Here is a 21,666-nt window from a genome sequence, read left to right as displayed (position 1 = left end):
TGTATAACAGCTATATCTAATCATTACCTCCCCCCCAATATGTATAACAGCTAATATCTAATCATTACCTCCCAATATGTATACAGCTATATCTAATCATTACCCCCAATATGTATACAGCTATATCTAATCATTACCCCCCCCAATATGTATACAGCTATATCTAATCATTACCCCCCAATATGTATACAGCTATATCTAATCATTACCCCCAATATGTATACAGCTATATCTAATCATTACCCCCCCCAATATGTATACAGCTATATCTAATCATTACCCCCCCCCCAATATGTATACAGCTATATCTAATCATTACCCCCCCCCCAATATGTATACAGCTATATCTAATCATTACCCTCCTCCCAAATGTATACAGCTATATCTAATCATTACCTCCCCCAATATGTATACAGCTATATCTAATCATTACCCCCCCCAATATGTATACAGCTTATATCTAATCATTACCCCCCCCCCAATATGTATCAGCTATATCTAATCATTACCCCCCCCAATATGTATAACAGCTATATCTAATCATTACTCCCCAATATGTATACAGCTATATCTAATCATTACCCCCAATATGTATACAGCTATATCTAATCATTACCCCCCCCCAATATGTATACAGCTATATCTAATCATTACCTCCCAATATGTATACCGCTATATCTAATCATTACCCCCCAATATGTATACAGCTATATCTAATCATTACCACCCCCAATATGTATACAGCTATATCTAATCATTACCCCCCAATATGTATACAGCTATATCTAATCATTACCCCCCAATATGTATACAGCTATATCTAATCATTACCCCCCCCCCCCATATGTATACAGCTATATCTAATCATTACACCCCCCAAATATGTATACAGCTATATCTAATCATTACCCCCCCCCCAATATGTAATACAGCTATATCTAATCATTACCCCAATATGTATACAGCTATATCTAATCATTACCCCCCCCCAATATGTATCAGCTATATCTAATCATTACCCCCCCCCATATGTATACAGCTATATCTAATCATTACCCCCCCCCAATATGTATATCAGCTATATCTAATCATTACCCCCATATGTATACAGCTATATCTAATCTTACCTCCCAATATGTATACAGCTATATCTAATCATTACCCCCCCCCAATATGTATACAGCTATATCTAATCATTACCCCCCAATATGTATACAGCTATATCTAATCATTACCCCCCAATATGTATACAGCTATATCTAATCATTTACCCCCCAATATGTATACAGCTATATCTAATCATTACCCCCCCCATATGTATACAGCTATATCTAATCATTACCCCCCCAATATGTATACAGCTATATCTAATCATTACCCCCCCAATATGTATACAGCTATATCTAATCATTACCCCCCCCAATATGTATACAGCTATATCTAATCATTACCCCCCAATATGTATACAGCTATATCTTATCATTACCTCCCCCAATATGTATACAGCTATATCTAATCATTACCCCCCCCAAATGTATACAGCTATATCTAATCATTACCCCCCAATATGTATACAGCTATATCTAATCATTACCCCCCAATATGTATACAGCTATATCTAATCATTACCCCCCCCCAATATGTATACAGCTATATCTAATCATTACCCCCCCCCAATATGTATACAGCTATATCTAATCTTACCCCCCCCAATATGTATACAGCTATATCTAATCATTACCCCCCCCCAATATGTATACAGCTATATCTAATCATTACCCCCCCAATATGTATACAGCTATATCTAATCATTACCCCCCCCAATATGTATACAGCTATATCTAATCATTACCCCCCAATATGTATACAGCTATATCTAATCATTACCCCCCCCCAATATGTATACAGCTATATCTAATCATTACCCCCCAATATGTATACAGCTATATCTAATCATTACCCCCCCCCAATATGTATACAGCTATATCTAATCATTACCCCCCCCCCCAATATGTATACAGCTATATCTAATCATTACCCCCCAATATGTATACAGCTATATCTAATCATTACCCCCCCCAATATGTATACAGCTATATCTAATCATTACCCCCCCAATATGTATACAGCTATATCTAATCATTACCCCCATGATGTATACAGCTATATCTAATCATTACCCCCCCAATATGTATACAGCTATATCTAATCATTACCTCCCAATATGTATACAGCTATATCTAATCATTACCCCCCCAATATGTATACAGCTATATCTAATCATTACCCCCCCCAATATGTATACAGCTATATCTATCATTACCCCCCCCCAATATGTATACAGCTATATCTAATCATTACCCCCCAATATGTATACAGCTATATCTAATCATTACCCCCCCCCCAATATGTATACAGCTATATCTAATCATTACCCCCCCAATATGTATACAGCTATATCTAATCATTACCCCCCCCAATATGTATACAGCTATATCTAATCATTACCCCCCAATATGTATACAGCTATATCTAATCATTACCCCCAATATGTATACAGCTATATCTAATCATTACCCCCAATATGTATACAGCTATATCTAATCATTACCCCCCCCAATATGTATACAGCTATATCTAATCATTACCCCCCAATATGTATACAGCTATATCTAATCATTACCCCCCCAATATGTATAGAGCAGCGTATATCTAATCATACCTCCCCCCCAATATGTATACAGCTATATCTAATCATTACCCCCCCCCCAATATGTATACGCTATATCTAATCATTACCCCCCCCATATGTATACAGCTATATCTAATCATTACCCCCCCCCATATGTATACAGCTATATCTAATCATTACCCCCAATATGTATACAGCTATATCTAATCATTACCTCCCCCCAATATGTATACAGCTATATCTAATCATTACCCCCCCCAATATGTATACAGCTATATCTAATCATTACCCCCCAATATGTATACAGCTATATCTAATCATTACCCCCCCCCCCAATATGTATACAGCTATATCTAATCATTACCTCCCCCAATATGTATACAGCTATATCTAATCATTACCCCCCCCCCCAATATGTATACAGCTATATCTAATCATTACCTCCCCCCCAATATGTATACAGCTATATCTAATCATTACCTCCCCAATATGTATACAGCTATATCTAATCATTACCCCCCAATATGTATACAGCTATATCTAATCATTACCCCCCCATATGTATACAGCTATATCTAATCATTACCCCCCCCCAATATGTATACAGCTATATCTAATCATTACCCCCCAATATGTATACAGCTATATCTAATCATTACCCCCCCCAATATGTATACAGCTATATCTAATCATTACCCCCCCCCAATATGTATACAGCTATATCTAATCATTACCTCCCCAATATGTATACAGCTATATCTAATCATTACCTCCCCCCAATATGTATACAGCTATATCTAATCATTACCTCCCCCAATATGTATACAGCTATATCTAATCATTACCCCCCAATATGTATACAGCTATATCTAATCATTACCCCCCCCAATATGTATACAGCTATATCTAATCATTACCCCCCAATATGTATACAGCTATATCTAATCATTACCCCCAATATGTATACAGCTATATCTAATCATTACCCCCCCCCCCAATATGTATACAGCTATATCTAATCATTACCCCCCCCAATATGTATACAGCTATATCTAATCATTACCCCCCCCCAATATGTATACAGCTATATCTAATCATTACCCCCCCCCAATATGTATACAGCTATATCTAATCATTACCCCCCCCCCAATATGTATACAGCTATATCTAATCATTACCCCCCCCCAATATGTATACAGCTATATCTAATCATTACCCCCCCCAATATGTATACAGCTATATCTAATCATTACCTCCCCCAATATGTATACAGCTATATCTAATCATTACCCCCCCAATATGTATACAGCTATATCTAATCATTACCCCCCCAATATGTATACAGCTATATCTAATCATTACCCCCCCCAATATGTATACAGCTATATCTAATCATTACCCCCCAATATGTATACAGCTATATCTAATCATTACCCCCCCCCAATATGTATACAGCTATATCTAATCATTACCCCCCCCCCCCCCCCCAATATGTATACAGCTATATCTAATCATTACCCCCCCCCCCAATATGTATACAGCTATATCTAATCATTACCCCCCCCCCAATATGTATACAGCTATATCTAATCATTACCCCCCCCCCAATATGTATACAGCTATATCTAATCATTACCCCCAATATGTATACAGCTATATCTAATCATTACCCCCAATATGTATACAGCTATATCTAATCATTACCCCCCCCCCAATATGTATACAGCTATATCTAATCATTACCCCCCCAATATGTATACAGCTATATCTAATCATTACCCCCCCCAATATGTATACAGCTATATCTAATCATTACCCCCCCCAATATGTATACAGCTATATCTAATCATTACCCCCCCCCAATATGTATACAGCTATATCTAATCATTACCCCCCCCCCCCAATATGTATACAGCTATATCTAATCATTACCCCCCCCCCCCCAATATGTATACAGCTATATCTAATCATTACCCCCCCCCAATATGTATACAGCTATATCTAATCATTACCCCCCAATGATGGTATACAGCTATATCTAATCATTACCCCCAATAGGTATACAGCTATATCTAATCATTACCCCCCCCCAATATGTATAAGCTATATCTAATCATACCCCCACCCAATATGTATACAGCTATAATCTAATCATTACCCCCCCCAATAGGTATACAGCTATATCTAATCATTACTCCCCAATATGTATACAGCTAATATCTAATCATTACCCCCCCAATATGTATACAGCTATATCTAATATTACCCCCCCCCCAATATGTAGACAGCTATATCTAATCATACCCCCCCCAATATGTATACAGCTATATCTAATCATTACAACTCCCCCAATATGTAGTACAGCTATATCTAATCATTACCACCCCCCCCAATATGTATACAGCTATATCTAATCATTACCCCCCCCCAATATGTATACAGCTATATCTAATCATTACCCCCCCCCAATATTGTATACAGCTATATCTAATCATTACCCCCCCCCCCCAATATGTATACAGCTATATCTAATCATTACCCCCCCCAATATGTATACAGCTATATCTAATCATTACCTCCCCCAATATGTATACAGCTATATCTAATCATTACCCCCCCAATATGTATACAGCTATATCTAATCATTACCTCCCCAATATGTATACAGCTATATCTAATCATTACCCCCCCCAATATGTATACAGCTATATCTAATCATTACCCCCCCCCAATATGTATACAGCTATATCTAATCATTACCCCCCAATATGTATACAGCTATATCTAATCATTACCCCCCAATATGTATACAGCTATATCTAATCATTACCTCCCCCAATATGTATACAGCTATATCTAATCATTACCCCCCCCCCAATATGTATACAGCTATATCTAATCATTACCCCCCCCCAATATGTATACAGCTATATCTAATCATTACCCCCCAATATGTATACAGCTATATCTAATCATTACCCCCCCAATATGTATACAGCTATATCTAATAATTACCCCCCAATATGTATACAGCTATATCTAATCATTACCCCCCCCCCCAATATGTATACAGCTATATCTAATCATTACCCCCCCCAATATGTATACAGCTATATCTAATCATTACCCCCCAATATGTATACAGCTATATCTAATAATTACCCCCCAATATGTATACAGCTATATCTAATCTAAGGGGTATATGTGGTACTGATTACTATAGAGGGCACATGTATATTATCATCAGAGATTGTGTATATATGTATGTGTGTGTGTATATATATATACACACACACTCTCTCAGCATTGTGTCCCCTGGGTGAGGAGCGGCCCTCGCACGCTCCTCTAACGTCTCTCATGAATAGTTTCTCTCACACCCAAACTTGTGCAACTCCAATATATCTTCCTGGTAAGCGATCAGCAGAAACCTCACCCTGTGATTTACATATAAGTCACCGCAAGTCTGGGCTATAAGAGCTGGAACATCCCAGGACCGATCCTTCCTCCATCCTGCGTCTATAGATCACAGAGGGATACAGCCGAGATGACAAGTATGTATATACCTCCTCTATATACTGGATTAGGACGCATTCACACAACATTTTTTGTATTAATTATGGCCGTTGTTGCACATTGGGACATTGGCCGTGTTTAATACAAAAAAATACATTGCACTTAAAATGAATGACATGAACGGCCAGAGTGTGTGTGTGTGTGTATGTGTATATATATAATATGTACACACAAACACACAGTACACTTACATAGTACATATATACATACACATAGTATACACATAGTACATATATACATACACATCGTATACACATAGTACATATATACATACACATAGTATACACATAGTACATATATACATACACATAGTACATATATACATACACATAGTATACACATAGTACATATATACATACACATAGTACATATATACATACACATAGTATACACATAGTACATATATACACACACATAGTATACACATAGTACATATATACATACACATAGTATACACATAGTACATATATACATACACATCGTATACACATAGTACATATATACATACACATAGTATACACATAGTACATATATACATACACATAGTATACACATAGTACATATATACATACACATAGTATACACACACAGTACATATATACATACACATAGTATATATATACATACATATATACATACACATAGTATACACATAGTACATATATACATACACATAGTATACACATAGTACATATATACATACACATAGTATACACATAGTACATATATACATACACATCGTATACACATAGTACATATATACATACACATAGTATACACATAGTACATATATACATACACATCGTATACACATAGTACATATATACATACACATAGTATACACATAGTACATATATACATACACATAGTATACACACACAGTACATATATACATACACATAGTATACACATAGTACATATATACATACACATAGTATACACACACAGTACATATATACATACACATAGTATATATATACATACACATAGTATACACATAGTACATATATACATACACATAGTATACACATAGTACATATATACATACACATAGTATACACATAGTACATATATACATACACATAGTATACACATAGTACATATATACATACACATAGTATACACATAGTACATATATACATACACATCGTATACACATAGTACATATATACATACACATAGTATACACATAGTACATATATACATACACATAGTATACACACACAGTACATATATACATACACATAGTATATATATACATACATATATACATACACATAGTATACACATAGTACATATATACATACACATAGTATACACATAGTACATATATACATACACATAGTATACACATAGTACATATATACATACACATCGTATACACATAGTACATATATACATACACATAGTATACACATAGTACATATATACATACACATCGTATACACATAGTACATATATACATACACATAGTATACACATAGTACATATATACATACACATAGTATACACACACAGTACATATATACATACACATAGTATACACATAGTACATATATACATACACATAGTATACACACACAGTACATATATACATACACATAGTATATATATACATACACATAGTATACACATAGTACATATATACATACACATAGTATACACATAGTACATATATACATACACATAGTATACACATAGTACATATATACATACACATAGTATACACATAGTACATATATACATACACATAGTATACACATAGTACATATATACATACACATCGTATACACATAGTACATATATACATACACATAGTATACACATAGTACATATATACATACACATAGTATACACATAGTACATATATACATACACATAGTACATATATATACATACACATAGTATACACATAGTACATATATACATACACATAGTATACACATAGTACATATATACACACATAGTATACACATAGTACATATATACACACATAGTATACACATAGTACATATATACATACACATAGTATACACATAGTACATATATACATACACATAGTATACACATAGTACATATATACATACACATAGTACATATATACATACACATAGTATACACATAGTACATATATACATACACATAGTATACACATAGTACATATATACATACACATAGTATACACATAGTACATATATACATACACATAGTATACACATAGTACATATATACATACACATAGTATACACACAGTACATATATACATACACATAGGGGGACATGTATGAAAAGTTGAAAATGCCTTTTTTAGGCTCAGATGCGGCTGTTTGACGGAAAAATATTCGCAAAGGGCATATTTGAGAATATTTTATGCGCATCAGCCGCATCTGCGCCACCTTCGCCAGTAGGGCGGAGAGGGGGGTGCGGCCTCTGCGTGCGCTGCATTTAGCATTTTTCTAGTGGAAAAGGACACTGATACCTACACCAGCTGGGAGCTTGCGTAGGTTTCGGGTCCGTGTGATCGGGATTTATGTAGAGGCCATGCCCCTGTACATCCCCTGAGCTGCGGGGACATCTGTACGCCCAGTGTAATAACCACCAGACTTCATAAATCTCCCCATAGTATACACTCCGGACAGGATTCCCTCCGCTGCAGCATGGAAGTGAAGTATTAATCACGGACGGGTTGCAAATCAGCAATAACGGCCGTGATTAATACTTTGTTTGAACATGGCCTAAGGATATATATGTATACCTCCCCTATATACTCTAATAGGCTATGTTCACACGACATAAGTTCCATGGGATTCACAGCCGTTGTTACAACGTTTGTGATTCCCACCACTTACGCAGTGCTGCCTTCTGAGGGAATCCGGGCCGGAGTGTATATACATAGTATTGTATACACATGGAATAGCGGCCGCAGAAAACCCTGTCAATGCAGCATCAGAGCTTAGCGACACTGAAGATCATCCGGCTGGTACTTCAGTATCGGCCGGTCTCATACATAGTGTGAACATAGCCTTAGGATGTATATAGGATAGATTATTCCTGGTACAGCAGCATGTATATATACCTTCCCTATATACGGCGTTAGGATATATATATATATATATATATATATATATATATATGATAGATTATTACTGGTACAGCAGCATGTATATATACCTTCCCTATATTTGGTGTTATATATATATATATATATATATATATATATATTATATATATATATATATATATATATATATATATAGAAGCATGTATGGCAGGACCTCTATACTACATCTGTGTGATATTACTGACACCAATGGCGGGAAAGTATTATTTCATTATTATATACTATTTACATCATGCCGGAAAAAAATAAAAATAAATCAATATTTACTATTTATATAATTTGTAGCAGGAAATTATTATTGTATTATTATTATTTACTATTTATATAATTTGTAGCAGGAAATTATTATTGTATTATTATTATTATTATTTACTATTTATATAATTTGTAGCAGGAAATTATTATTGTATTATTATTATTATTATTTACTATTTATATAATTTGTAGCAGGAAATTATTATTGTATTATTATTATTATTATTTACTATTTATATAATTTGTAGCAGGAAATTATTATTGTATTATTATTACTATTTATATTATTCATGCCGGGAGGAAATGAGTTTTTACATCTTATTCCCCAATTCCTTCTTATTGAAATGTAGAGATAGAAATAATCAACTTATGGTTAAATAAGTCCATTGTTAAAAACCTTATTGAGGCCTTGTGATTTCCTAGCTGGGATTCACCCCACGGGACCTCCATGAGACGAGGGTCCGGGCACTTACTGGGAGAGGCAAATAATTGGAGTAGCCACCATGTAATACCTCATTACCCCTCTGGGGGCGCTGCAGAGACCGGACGCTCTCCTTACATGTTCCTGTGCAGATGACTGTGGGGGTCCCCGCTGCCGGACAGGCTGGGATCAGATCACATTACAGGGACCCAGAGAATAAACATTGAAAAGTAAAAAAGGGAAGAATTCTTTGTTGTTTCTCTAGCCAAAATGTTAGTTGGGCGGTGACGCTTTTTATCTTGCAATAGTAAATTACTCAATAGTCCGTCTATAAAACCGCACCTAGTCCCTGTAATTGGCATATATAGTACATTAGGTATAATCATTCCCAAGAAGTCCTAATTATAGGCAGAAGCCTTGGGCCAAACAATGTGCAATGGCGTCCAGACTGAGCCTTCTCTTACGTAAGGGATTCCTCATGACAGACATCTAGATACTAATATCATAGGTCTCCGTCAGAGATAGGGTGAGAGTGGACACATCTGTAACATCATGACAGACCTCCACCACTGGAGAACCCTCTAGATACTAATATCATAGGTCTCCATCAGAGATAGGGTGAGAGTGGACACATCCATAACATCATGACAGACCTCCACCACTGGAGGAACCCTCTAGATACCAATATCATAGGTCTCCCTCAGAGATAGGTGAGAGTGGACACATCCATAACATCATGACAGACCTCCATCACAGGAGAACCCTCTAGATACTAATATCATAGGTCTCCGTCAGAGATAGGGTGAGAGTGGACACATCCATAACATCATGACAGACCTTCACCACGGGAGAACCCTCTAGATCAGTGATTTTCAACCTTTTTTGAGCCGCGGCACACTTTTTATACTTAAAAAATCCCGGGGCACACCACCAACCAAAATGGCACAAAATGACACTAAAACAGGACATATTATACATATAGTTAATAATATACTGTAGATTCTAAATGTATTTATACTCACTCAGTGTGAAACCTGGGCCTGTTTTCTTCTCCCCCCTGTGCTTCTCTCCACCATACTTCTCCCCCCTGCTTCTCTCCTGTGCTTCTCTCCCCCTGCTTCTCTCCACCATACTTCTCCCCCCTGCTTCTCTCCTGTGCTTCTCTCCTGTGCTTCTCTCCACCATACTTCTCCCCCCTGTGCTTCTCTCCACCATACTTCTCCCCCTGCTTCTCTCCTGTGCTTCTCTCCCCCTGCTTCTCTCCACCATACTTCTCCCCCCTGCTTCTCTCCTGTGCTTCTCTCCTGTGCTTCTCTCCACCATACTTCTCCCCCCTGTGCTTCTCTCCACCATACTTCTCCCCCCTGCTTTTCTCCTGTGCTTCTCTCCACCATACTTCTCCCCCCTGCTTTTCTCCTGTGCTTCTCTCCACCATACTTCTCCCCCCTGCTTCTCTCCTGTGCTTCTCTCCCCCATGCTTCTCTCCCCCATGCTTCTCTCCTGTGCTTCTCTCCCCCATACTTCTCCCCCCTGCTTCTCTCCTGTGCTTCTCTCCTGTGCTTCTCTCCACCATACTTCTCCCCCCTGTGCTTCTCTCCACCATACTTCTCCCCCCTGCTTTTCTCCTGTGCTTCTCTCCACCATACTTCTCCCCCATGCTTCTCCCCCCTGCTTCTCTCCTGTGCTTCTCTCCCCCATGCTTCTCTCCTGTGCTTCTCTCCCCCATACTTCTCCCCCCTGCTTCTCTCCTGTGCTTCTCTCCCGTGCTTCTCTCCACCATACTTCTCCCCCCTGCTTCTCTCCTGTGCTTCTCTCCACCATACTTCTCCCCCATGCTTCTCCCCCCTGCTTCTCTCCTGTGCTTCTCTCCCCCATGCTTCTCTCCTGTGCTTCTCTCCCCCATGCTTCTCTCCTGTGCTTCTCCCCCCTGCTTCTCTCCACCATACTTCTCCCCCCCCATGCTTCTCTCCTGTGCTTCTCTCCACCATACTTCTCCCCCCTGCTTCTCTCCTGTGCTTCTCTCCACCATACTTCTCCCCCATGCTTCTCCCCCCTATGCTTCTCTCCTGTGCTTCTCTCCCCCATGCTTCTCTCCTGTGCTTCTCCCCCCTGCTTCTCTCCACCATACTTCTCCCCCCCCCATGCTTCTCTCCTGTGCTTCTCTCCACCATACTTCTCCCCCCTGCTTCTCTCCTGTGCTTCTCTCCACCATACTTCTCCCCCATGCTTCTCCCCCCTGCTTCTCTCCTGTGCTTCTCTCCCCCATGCTTCTCTCCTGTGCTTCTCTCCCCCATGCTTCTCTCCTGTGCTTCTCCCCCCTGCTTCTCTCCACCATACTTCTCCCCCCCCATGCTTCTCTCCTGTGCTTCTCTCCACCATACTTCTCCCCCCTGCTTCTCTCCTGTGCTTCTCTCCACCATACTTCTCCCCCATGCTTCTCTCCTGTGCTTCTCTCCACCATGCTTCTCTCCTGTGCTTCTCTCCAGTGCTTCTCTCCACCATACTTCTCCCCCCTGTGCTTCTCTCCACCATACTTCTCCCCCCTGCTTTTCTCCTGTGCTTCTCTCCACCATACTTCTCCCCCCTGCTTTTCTCCTGTGCTTCTCTCCACCATACTTCTCCCCCCTGCTTCTCTCCTGTGCTTCTCTCCCCCATGCTTCTCTCCCCCATGCTTCTCTCCTGTGCTTCTCTCCCCCATACTTCTCCCCCCTGCTTCTCTCCTGTGCTTCTCTCCTGTGCTTCTCTCCACCATACTTCTCCCCCCTGTGCTTCTCTCCACCATACTTCTCCCCCCTGCTTTTCTCCTGTGCTTCTCTCCACCATACTTCTCCCCCATGCTTCTCCCCTGTGCTTCTCTCCCCCATGCTTCTCTCCTGTGCTTCTCTCCCCCATACTTCTCCCCCCTGCTTCTCTCCTGTGCTTCTCTCCACCATACTTCTCCCCCCTGCTTCTCTCCTGTGCTTCTCTCCACCATACTTCTCCCCCATGCTTCTCCCCCCTGCTTCTCTCCTGTGCTTCTCTCCCCCATGCTTCTCTCCTGTGCTTCTCTCCCCCATGCTTCTCTCCTGTGCTTCTCCCCCCTGCTTCTCTCCACCATACTTCTCCCCCCCCATGCTTCTCTCCTGTGCTTCTCTCCACCATACTTCTCCCCCCTGCTTCTCTCCTGTGCTTCTCTCCACCATACTTCTCCCCCATGCTTCTCCCCCCTGCTTCTCTCCTGTGCTTCTCTCCCCCATGCTTCTCTCCTGTGCTTCTCTCCCCCATGCTTCTCTCCTGTGCTTCTCCCCCCTGCTTCTCTCCACCATACTTCTCCCCCCCCATGCTTCTCTCCTGTGCTTCTCTCCACCATACTTCTCCCCCCTGCTTCTCTCCTGTGCTTCTCTCCACCATACTTCTCCCCCATGCTTCTCTCCTGTGCTTCTCTCCACCATGCTTCTCTCCTGTGCTTCTCTCCAGTGCTTCTCTCCACCATACTTCTCCCCCCCATGCTTCTCTCCTGTGCTTCTCTCCACCATACTTCTCCCCCCTGCTTCTCTCCTGTGCTTCTCTCCACCATACTTCTCCCCCATGCTTCTCCCCCCTGCTTCTCTCCTGTGCTTCTCTCCCCCATGCTTCTCTCCTGTGCTTCTCTCCCCCATGCTTCTCTCCTGTGCTTCTCCCCCTGCTTCTCTCCACCATACTTCTCCCCCCCCATGCTTCTCTCCTGTGCTTCTCTCCACCATACTTCTCCCCCCTGCTTCTCTCCTGTGCTTCTCTCCACCATACTTCTCCCCCATGCTTCTCTCCTGTGCTTCTCTCCAGTGCTTCTCTCCACCATACTTCTTCCCCCTGCTTCTCTCCTGTGCTTCTCTCCACCATACTTCTCCCCCCTGCTTCTCTCCCCCATGCTTCTCTCCACCATACTTCTCCCCCCTGCTTCTCTCCTGTGCTTCTCTCCACCATACTTCTCCCCCCTGCTTCTCTCCTGTGCTTCTCTCCACCATACTTCTCCCCCATGCTTCTCCCCCCTGCTTCTCTCCTGTGCTTCTCTCCCCCATGCTTCTCTCCCCCTGCTTCTCCCCCTGCTTCTCTCCTGTGCTTTTCTCCCGTGCTTCTCTCCACCATACTTCTCCCCCATGCTTCTCCCCCCTGCTTCTCTCCTGTGCTTCTCTCCCCCATGCTTCTCTCCTGTGCTTCTCCCCCCCTGCTTCTCTCCACCATACTTCTCTCCACCATACTTCTCCCCCCCATGCTTCTCTCCTGTGCTTCTCTCCACCACACTCTTCCCCCCTGCTTCTCTCCTGTGCTTCTCTCCACCATACTTCTCCCCCCTGCTTCTCTCCCCCATGCTTCTCTCCACCATACTTCTCCCCCTTGCTTCTCTCCTGTGCTTCTCTCCACCATACTTCTCCCCCCTGCTTCTCTCCTGTGCTTCTCTCCACCATACTTCTCCCCCCTGCTTCTCTCCTGTGCTTCTCTCCACCATACTTCTCTCCCCCCTGCTTCTCTCCCCCAAACTTCTCTCCACTGTTTCTCTCCCCCCCTTCCTCCTCACCTCCTCCGAAACGGTCGCCGCTGCTGTCTGCCTCACCAACTGGCCGCCCGTAGGGCCTGAACGTGCTCCTCCAATCAGCAGAGACCGGGAGCGTGGTGCGCTGTGGCGCACCCACGCAACCGCCCACATTGTAATCCGCCACTGATCGCCACTGATCGCTGCAAACTTTCCCCGCGGCACACCCGTCCATGTGTCGCTGCGGCACACTGGTTGAAAATCACTGCTCTAGATACCAATATCATAGGTCTCCTTCAGAGATTGGATGAGAGTGGACACATCCGTAACATCATGACAGACCTCCACCACTGGAGGAACCCTCTAGATACCAATATCTGGGTCTCCCTCAGAGATTGGATGAGAGTGGACACATCCATAACATCATGACAGACCTCCACCACTGGAGAACCCTCTAGATACTAATATCATAGGTCTCCTTCAGAGATTGGATGAGAGTGGACACATCCGTAACATCATGACAGACCTCCACCACAGGAAGAACCCTTTAGATACTAATATCATAGGTCTCCGTCAGAGATTGGATGAGAGTGGACACATCTGTAACATCATGACAGACCTCCACCACTGGAGGAACCCTCTAGATACCAATATCTGGGTCTCCTTCAGAGATTGGATGAGAGTGGACACATCCATAACATCATGACAGACCTCCACCACTGGAGGAACCCTCTAGATACCAATATCATAGGTCTCCTTCAGAGATTGGATGAGAGTGGACACATCTGTAACATCATGACAGACCTCCACCACTGGAGAACCCTCTAGATACCAATATCTGGGTCTCCTTCAGAGATTGGATGAGAGTGGACACATCTGTAACATCATGACAGACCTCCACCACTGGAGGACCCTCTAGATACCAATATCTGGGTCTCCTTCAGAGATAGGATGAGAGTGGACACATCTGTAACATCATGACAGACCTCCATCACAGGAGAACCCTCTAGATACCAATATCATAGGTCTCCCTCAGAGATAGGATGAGAGTGGACACATCTGTAATTTTGTCATTGAGTCCTATGGAGAGACAAGGAGATGATTGTTGGACCATAATCCCCATAATGGCTGCACCGGCAGCACCGCACAGCTCTGGTCTAGTAATGGATCATGCTGTAGTAGACTTTCATTGTTGAAGGGTTTATAATATATGTGTCTTGTTCTTCAGGTCTACAGCTGAACAATGTAAACCTTCAGCAGAGCACGAATACAGCAGCTCACAGAACCAAAGACTATGACAGCCCAGAACTGGTTGTAAGACGAGGCCAGAGCTTCTCCATCAGCTTCACCTTCAATAGACCTGTCCAGTCTGGAGATGGCCTCACCATTACTGCCGAAACAGGTGAGAGTCTTCTAACTTCTAATACTGCTAGGACTGTGTATGGTGGGACTCCGAGTCTCAATGGTTCAGTATTATGGAGCAGAAGTATCATGGCCTACTTTACTTGCGGCAAACATTTGGCCGTACAGTAACCTTAGCCCTTTTAGAAAATGTACCCGGGCACAATGGAAACACTGAGACGTTGTCAGGGCACTATGGGTAAAGGGAGTGTAGTTTGGGAGGGGGGACTCCCGCATCCTGTCTGGTGGACATGGATATTGGGGACCTTTACAAGACTCTGGGTGAGACCAGGCCTTCTTACATGATGTCAGCAGGACGTATCCTCCTCTATCCGGTTTACATTGTGGGGAGGTCACTTTGTGGCGTTGGGCTCTTGGGGTGCACTGGAGCACTTGTATGTTTTTGTGGGGAACCGGGAACATCCCTAAAACTCCTCCACCCCGGGCAAGTGTAGCTATTTGTCTGTGAGATGAGATTAAGACTATTGGCAAGCGTGGAGCAGTGTAAGAGCGGTGAGGCACATCCAGCATGGTGGTGATGGTACCTCATATACATTACACATAGGTTGTATTCTGTGGCTGCAGCTCTGTAATACTCCTTTTCTGTATATTATAATGTTATACTGGGTACTGTAGGGATCTTCCCGGGGGATGGTGTGTTAGGACACAGTTCAGGCAGCAAACTTGGGCTCATAAAACAGCTTTGGGTGTTTATTTGTAGCATAAACCGTCCAGCAACATAAATACAGCAACACCGTGCAGTGAGAATAAACAAAACAAAAAGTCCTGCCCGTCTGGGCGCTTACTAATACAGCAGGTTACCTCTCTGGCCCTTCACTTGGCAGGTAATATTGCAGGGTGTGCATAAGCCCCAGCTCCCAGCGAACACACCATGCAGGCTGTTCACTCCTGTCTGAGAGCAAACCAAGGATCCTCTGCAGGGCTTTTCTCTGTCAGGCTGATTAGGGCCAGAGACACCTGACCCCAAAACCTGACCTGGATCGGGGGGAGGGAATGGCAAATCCCACTACCAAAACCTATCTGCCATTCCATGTAAGTCCAGGCCCGGCAATAATAAATAATAGCTCAGCAGCATAACACTACTGAGCACAGATGCCTCCTGGACTCACCATCTCACGCTCCGTATTAACCTGGGTGAGATGTACACCCCCTCGAGCACTTCTCCCATGACATGTCCACATATCCCCCCCCCCTCTTTTTCAGACCGGAGGGCTGAGCGTATTGTCCCCACAGGCAGTGTACCCTAGATAGGGCGTCCGCATTTGCCTGTAATTTCCCTGGCCGGTGTTCCACAGTAAAATTAAAGTTTTGTAGGGACAGAAACCATCTAGTCACCCTCGCGTTTTTCTCCTTGTTAAGCTTCATCCATGTTAGGGGGGCATGGTCTGTCACTAACCTGAATTTCCTGCCTAGCAAGTAGTACATCAGGGACTCTAGGGCCCATTTCACTGCCAGACACTCTCGCTCCACAATGGCGTAGTTTTTCTCGGCCGGGGATAGCTTCCTACTCAAGTACATCACCGGGTGCTCCTCGCCATTCACGACCTGTGAGAGGACGGCACCTAACCCTGTATTAGAGGCGTCTGTCTGTACTAGAAACTCTCGCCTAAAGTCAGGGGTAACTAGCACAGGTTGTTGGCACAGGGCAGATTTAAGGCTTTGAAAAGCCTTCTCGGCCTCTGGAGTCCATGTCACCATTGCGGACTTCGCACCCTTTGTCAGGTCAGTTAGCGGGGCTGCAACTGAGGCAAAGTTTGGCACGAACCTCCGGTAATAGCCCGTAATACCCAGGAAAACTCTGACCTGTTTCTTTGTGAGGGGTTGAGGCCAATTCTGTATTGCCTCAATTTTATTTAGTTGTGGTTTCACTAACCCCCTCCCAATAATGTAGCCCAGGTATTTGGCCTCCTCTAAGGCTAGTGCACACTTCTCTGCATTGATGGTTAACCCCGCATCACTTATGGCATCTAACACCGCCTGGACCTTACAGAGGTGACTTTCCCAATCCGGGCTAAAAATGACCACATCATCGAGGTAGGCAGCGGAGTAATCCCGATGTGGTCGCAGAATCAAGTCCATCAACCTCTGAAAAGTGGCAGGGGCTCCATGTAACCCGAATGGCATCACTACGTATTGGAAGAGCCCATCAGGGGTGGAGAATGCAGTCTTCTCTCTAGCCTTAGGAGTGAGTGGGATCTGCCAGTAGCCCTTAGTGAGATCGAGGGTAGTTATGTACCTGTCATTACCCATCCTTTCTATCAACTCATCTACCCTGGGCATGGGGTAGGCATCGAACTTGGAGATCTCATTTAACTTTCTAAAGTCATTACAGAACCTCCAAGTTCCATTGGGCTTTGGGATTAGCACAATCGGGCTGGACCACTCGCTCTGGGACACCTCAATGACTCCTAGGTCAAGCATACGTTTTACCTCGGATGATACCGCCTCCCTCCGTGCTTCTGGTATCCTATAGGGCTTCAGGTTTACTCTGCTTCTAGGCTCAGTTTCAATATGATGACTAATGAGATGCGTACGCCCTGGTAGATCAGAAAACTTGTCTTTATTTCTCTGCAGGAACTCCTTAGCTTCCTGCTTCTGGGACACTGATAGGGTGTCACCAATCCTGACCGGAGGGATTGGTGGGGACAGATGACCAACAGGCTTTGTCGCCACCAAGGATTCCCTGTCTTTCCAGGGTTTGATCAGGTTTATGTGATACACTTGGAAAGGCTTCCTTCTACCTGGTTGGTGTACCTTGTAGTTGACCTCACTGACCTTCTCTACAATTTCATAGGGACCCTGCCACTTGGCTAAGAATTTGCTTTCTACCGTGGGAACAAGTATGAGTACCCGGTCACCTGGGCTAAATGTCCTGATTCTTGCAGAACGATTGTAAATTCTGCTTTGGCCCTCTTGCGCCCTCTGGAGGTGTTCCCTTACTAGGGGCATTACAGTGGCTATACGGTCCTGCATTTGTGCTACATGCTCTATAACACTCTTGTATGGGGTGGACTCACTTTCCCATGTCTCTTTCACTATATCCAACAAACCCCTAGGGTGACGACCATAGAACAATTCGAAGGGAGAGAACCCTGTGGACGCTTGGGGTACTTCCCTAATAGAAAACATCAGGTAAGGTAGTAAGTGATCCCAATCACGACCATCCTTTTCCACCACTTTTTTTAACATATGTTTCAGGGTTTTATTAAACCTCTCCACTAACCCGTCTGTCTGTGGGTGATATACAGAGGTTTGTAGGTGTGAGATTTTAAACAGTTTGCATAGATCTTTCATCACCTTTGACACAAATGGGGTAACTTGGTCAGTCAAGATCTCCTTGGGGATCCCCACCCTGGAAAACATATAAAACAACTCACGGGCAATTGTCTTAGAGGCAGTGTTTCTTAGGGGTACAGCCTCAGGATAGCGGGTCGCGTAGTCTAATACAACTAGAATGTACTGGTGTCCCCTAGCCGACTTTACAATGGAACCCACCAAGTCCATTGCGATCCGGTCAAAAGGTACCTCTATGATGGGGAGTGGGACCAAAGGACTGCGGAAATGCGACACTGGAGCGCTAAGCTGACATGTGGGGCACGACTCGCAGTATTTTTTTATGTCAGCATAAATCGCAGGCCAATAAAACCTCTGGAGGACTCTCTCCTGCGTTTTATCCGTCCCCAAGTGTCCCCCAAGGACATGATTATGGGCCATGTCGAGTACCTGACGCCGGTACGACTTAGGCACCAGAAGCTGTTCCACCACCTCATCATTAATCTTAGTGACTCTATAGAAGAGATCATTAGTCATAGAAAAATGTGGAAACTTTCTCTCAGCTTCTGGTTCCTGAGGTCCCATTCATAACAGTGACCTGCTCTCTCGCATTTCTGAGAGTGGGGTCCTGTAATTGTGCAGTACCAAAATTATCCCTAGACACCTCTAAGTCTGGAACATTCTGCGCAGTGGGAGGAGCCTCTTCCTCACCAGCCAGGACCTGCAAAGGAAAAGCATCATTCTCATCCTGTACATTTTTATCATTTACCGTGGGTAATGCAATAGACTTAGGGGTCTCCTCACTCCTTTCAGGGGATTGTTGTTTTCCCCATAGAGCCCAGAACAATGGAAAATCACGCCCCAATATCACATTATGCATAAGGTTTTTAACCACACCCACTTCATACTGTACAGCGCCTAGTTCAGTCCCGACATTAGCCCGTACTATAGGGTAAACCTTTGTATCGCCATGTATGCACACCACACTCATATGTCTTTTTGGCACAAAGTCCCCGGCCACCAAGCTGGCATGCACCAAGGTGACAAGGCTTCCTGAGTCCAGCAACGCCTTAACAGGGAAGTCATTGACCGTAATGTGGCAGACTTGCGGTTCAGTCTCTAGTCCAGTGACTGCAACAAAAGACGGCTCCGCAAATAGCGACTGACGCCGGCTAGCGTCACACTCCATGGGCTCAGTGGTAAGAGGGCAATGGGCAGACATATGTCCCGTCTCATGGCATCTCCAGCACTGGATAGGGCCTGGTCTCCTTGGCAGGGAGTCCTTTTTAGGGCCACTTAGCCACCGGGGACCATCACCAGTCTTTTTCCCCTGAGTTACCTCCTGAGCGCTCTTCCCTCTATCAGCACCCCTCCACACTCCCCCAATAGATGGAAGTCTCTTACCAGATGACGGCACAGATCTGGCACTCCGGGGAGGTGACGGTGCTGCAGGAACATCACGGAGGTAGTCCTCGGTCGCCTGGAACCTCTCCACAAGGCTGACGAGTTCGTCGGCACTCCTAGGGTCGCCTTGTCCCACCAAGCGTTGTAGATCAGCAGGGAGTGCTCGTAGGTAGCGAACCATCACGACCCTCTCTAGGATCTGGGCAGGAGTAGAGGTGTCTGGCTCCAACCACTTTCTTGCCAAATGAATCAGGTCGTACATCTGGGACCTCGCTGACTTGTCCAGACTGTAGCTCCAGTTGCGGACCCTCCGGGCACGGACAGCAGCAGTAACTCCTAGTCGGGCGAGTATCTCCGCTCTTAGCCGAGGATAGTCTTTGACCTCTTGCTCACTGAGGTCATAATAGGCCTTTTGAGGTTCGCCTGTTAAATAAGGCGCAATCACTTCTGCCCACTCAGTGGAGGGTAGCTTCTCTCGCTCAGCCACCCGCTCACAGACAGTTAAGTAGGCCTCAATATCATCATCAGCAGTCATCTTTTGCAGCGCACGCGGCACGGCTCTTCTCACAGACACAGTCTCTGGAGCGGCTGCGGCCACCAGCTGGGGATTAGCACCTGCAGACGCCTCCTGCTTTGCTATCAGGTGCTCAATAAGTCTCTGTTGTGCAGCCATCGCTTGTTCGTGGCGCAGATTAGCGTCTGCCTGAGCCTGTTGTGCAGCCATTGTCTGTTCATGGCGCAGGTTAGCGGCTGTCAGAGCCTGTTCATGGCGCAGGTTAGCGTCTGTCAGAGCCTGTTGTTGTTGCAGACTCACTTGCATTAGCTGCTTCATCATCTCCTCCATGTTGCTTGCCTGTGTTTGGAGTGAAGCAGCAGCCGTCACCCAGGACATAAGCAGCTGTAGCCAAGTTGATGCACACCGTTGCCCCTAGCAACCGTTTTGCCCGCTCCGCAGCACCAATTGTAGGGATCTTCCCGGGGGATGGTGTGTTTGGACACAGTTCAGGCAGCAAACT

The 21,666-nt window shown here is 43.8% G+C and overlaps 1 protein-coding gene across 1 annotated transcript in view; it reads left to right on the top strand.

The window, feature by feature from the left end:
• Window positions 1-6,137: 6,137 nt before the first annotated feature.
• LOC138771704 (protein-glutamine gamma-glutamyltransferase E-like) overlaps window positions 6,138-21,666 on the top strand; it is a 157,938-nt gene continuing 142,409 nt past the window's right edge. The window contains exons 1-2 of the mRNA XM_069951613.1: window positions 6,138-6,243; window positions 15,780-15,953. Coding sequence (XP_069807714.1) covers window positions 6,237-6,243; window positions 15,780-15,953 — 181 coding nt within the window. The 5' untranslated portion in view covers window positions 6,138-6,236. The remainder of the gene's footprint in view (window positions 6,244-15,779; window positions 15,954-21,666) is intronic.

The sequence above is a fragment of the Dendropsophus ebraccatus genome, chromosome 14, assembly GCF_027789765.1.
Source record: "Dendropsophus ebraccatus isolate aDenEbr1 chromosome 14, aDenEbr1.pat, whole genome shotgun sequence".
NCBI lineage: Eukaryota > Metazoa > Chordata > Amphibia > Anura > Hylidae > Dendropsophus > Dendropsophus ebraccatus.
The sequence above is the reverse complement of the archived record's forward strand: the minus strand, read 5'-3'. Positions and strand labels throughout refer to the sequence as shown.